This window comes from Schistocerca cancellata, chromosome 9 (genome assembly GCF_023864275.1).
Source record: "Schistocerca cancellata isolate TAMUIC-IGC-003103 chromosome 9, iqSchCanc2.1, whole genome shotgun sequence".
NCBI classification, from domain to species: Eukaryota; Metazoa; Arthropoda; class Insecta; order Orthoptera; family Acrididae; genus Schistocerca; species Schistocerca cancellata.
The window spans coordinates 257,546,216-257,548,200 of NC_064634.1; the positions used below are offsets into that span (position 1 = coordinate 257,546,216).

The following is a 1,985-nucleotide window of genomic DNA, read 5'->3' on the forward strand; positions in this document are numbered from 1 at the left end:
CTGTGCTGCTTTCCTTTCGTGACAGATATCATAGAATTAAGATTTGTCGTATTAGATATGTATCTTGCAAGTACTTTTGCAAGGACGTCTTTCTCAGAGTTGCCAAGCATCTTGTAGTTTGCTTCACTTAACTCTGAGCCTACATAACAGTTTAACTTTGTACGGCCTTGCACTGTTCTCCTCATGTATTTGAGTCAAACGACTAACACCGTCTGTTACTTACTAATCGCACGATCAAGTGCATTTTTACCAAGGGTGAAGTGCGACTCTACAGTCATCGTCATTAGGTGTAAGTTACCGGTTGTGATAAGATCACGCTTGATTTTACGACAACATTTTTCGGATGGCAGTTTCTCAGTTCTGATTGTTCATCACATTAGAAACTAGCAGATGATAAATGTTAATGTAATGTACAGTACAGCAGTGCAGCAAGCATTTTATTCTGTGGCGTATCAAGCTTTGTGATAAAAGAAATCATTCAATTTGTCCAACATACCTGATGACTTTCTGGTGACTTTCAATGCACTGACATAATTTTTCATACATTTCATCACCGCAAGTATTCTCCGTCTGGCCTATCACGACATTGGCCCTTTTCACTATCCTTACTTCATTGTTCTCGGTTTTCAGACTGACAATGCGCAGTGTAAGAATTCGCATCTCCGCAGCCGTGAGGATCATGACAGTAACGAAGAGTAAGTCCACACCGTTGCTGAGCTGTGTTGCCCACGTCGCTAACATGCACTGCAAGGCGTACGACAGCTCGTAGTAGTTGGTGTTGTTGTCCCAGCCGTGCTGAACTAGCGGCAGGCGCCGTTGTTCTGGCTGTGTAATGATCGGCATGGGGAACCACACAGGGTACTGCGAGAACATTAGGAAGAGCAGTCCTATGGTGAGACGGGAGGCACGCCTCTGGGAGCCTCGCCGAATATCAGCCAAGGCAGGATCTGCCGAACAGAATTCACTTTGCACAGACATCAGGGTCTCCACGCGTCGAGCCAGTGCGTTGTACTGTCGCCGATTGCGCATGAACAAGGCCATCTTGGCGGTGCCGCAGGCATTGGTGAAGGCGCTGATGAATACCAGCGTCGTCTCATCCATGTCTCCCCAGCTGAAGTAAAGGGACAGTGAACTCTCTATCGCGTTCCACACGCCCATTGCGAGGCAGAAAGCGTTGTACACGTCATAAAACCAGGAACCAGACAGAGGCCACGCACCAAAGAGCCACAGATGGCGGATGTTCAGTTTGAGGATCGACTGCCCACTGTCAGCCCAGGACAGTGGCATTTCAGTTTCCTCTGGTGCTTCTCGCGCCATCTAGTTAGTCTAGAAGTGGCGCTGACTGGCGCTTTATTCGTAAGATAATTAAATTAGATGACAAACGACAGCTAGTCTGTGTCGTTCAGCCTTTTTTTACATCCACTGACATTCCAGCGACCATCTATATATAAATGAACGTAACTGCAGCAAATAACCGGCTTGATATGGAGTTGTCAGTAATGGAGTGATGTTGAGCATGGTAACTCATTATTTAGGGTCTTATACAGTTAATGAAGTCTGAGTTACGTAATGCAGGCAAAGTAACACGACACGGTAAATGAAAGATGCAAGTGGTTCGGTCGTCTTGCTCAGCATTACAGAAATTGATGGATCAGCCAAATTAAGTAGAAGGAAGATTATGGTTTAACGTCCCGTTAACATTGAGGTCATTAGAGACGGCGCAATTAAAAGTAACGACTCCCTCTCCACCTGTTTTCATCGACGCCGAGCATATTGTCCTTGTATGAAAGGAAATACAATGAACATTTACTTGAAACACGTGCTGCTGAAAACAGAGCCTACTTTCATCAATATGCGTCTTTGAAAAATTAGTGGACCCACATAGAAAGTGCTGAGTATTGGTAACACATTATAGCTCGCTTAACTATCTAGAATTGAATACACAGTACTCAACGTAAACCTGAATCTGACTTAGATGCTGGTGC

At 45.0% G+C, this 1,985-nt stretch overlaps 1 protein-coding gene across 1 annotated transcript; it reads right to left on the reverse strand.

Annotated features, from left to right (window-relative positions):
• Positions 1-474: 474 nt before the first annotated feature.
• On the reverse strand, positions 475-1,317 carry LOC126101345 (uncharacterized). Its single transcript, XM_049912015.1, has one exon. It carries the CDS (start codon positions 1,315-1,317, stop codon positions 475-477), a length of 843 nt encoding a protein of 280 aa, XP_049767972.1.
• Positions 1,318-1,985: the final 668 nt, after the last annotated feature.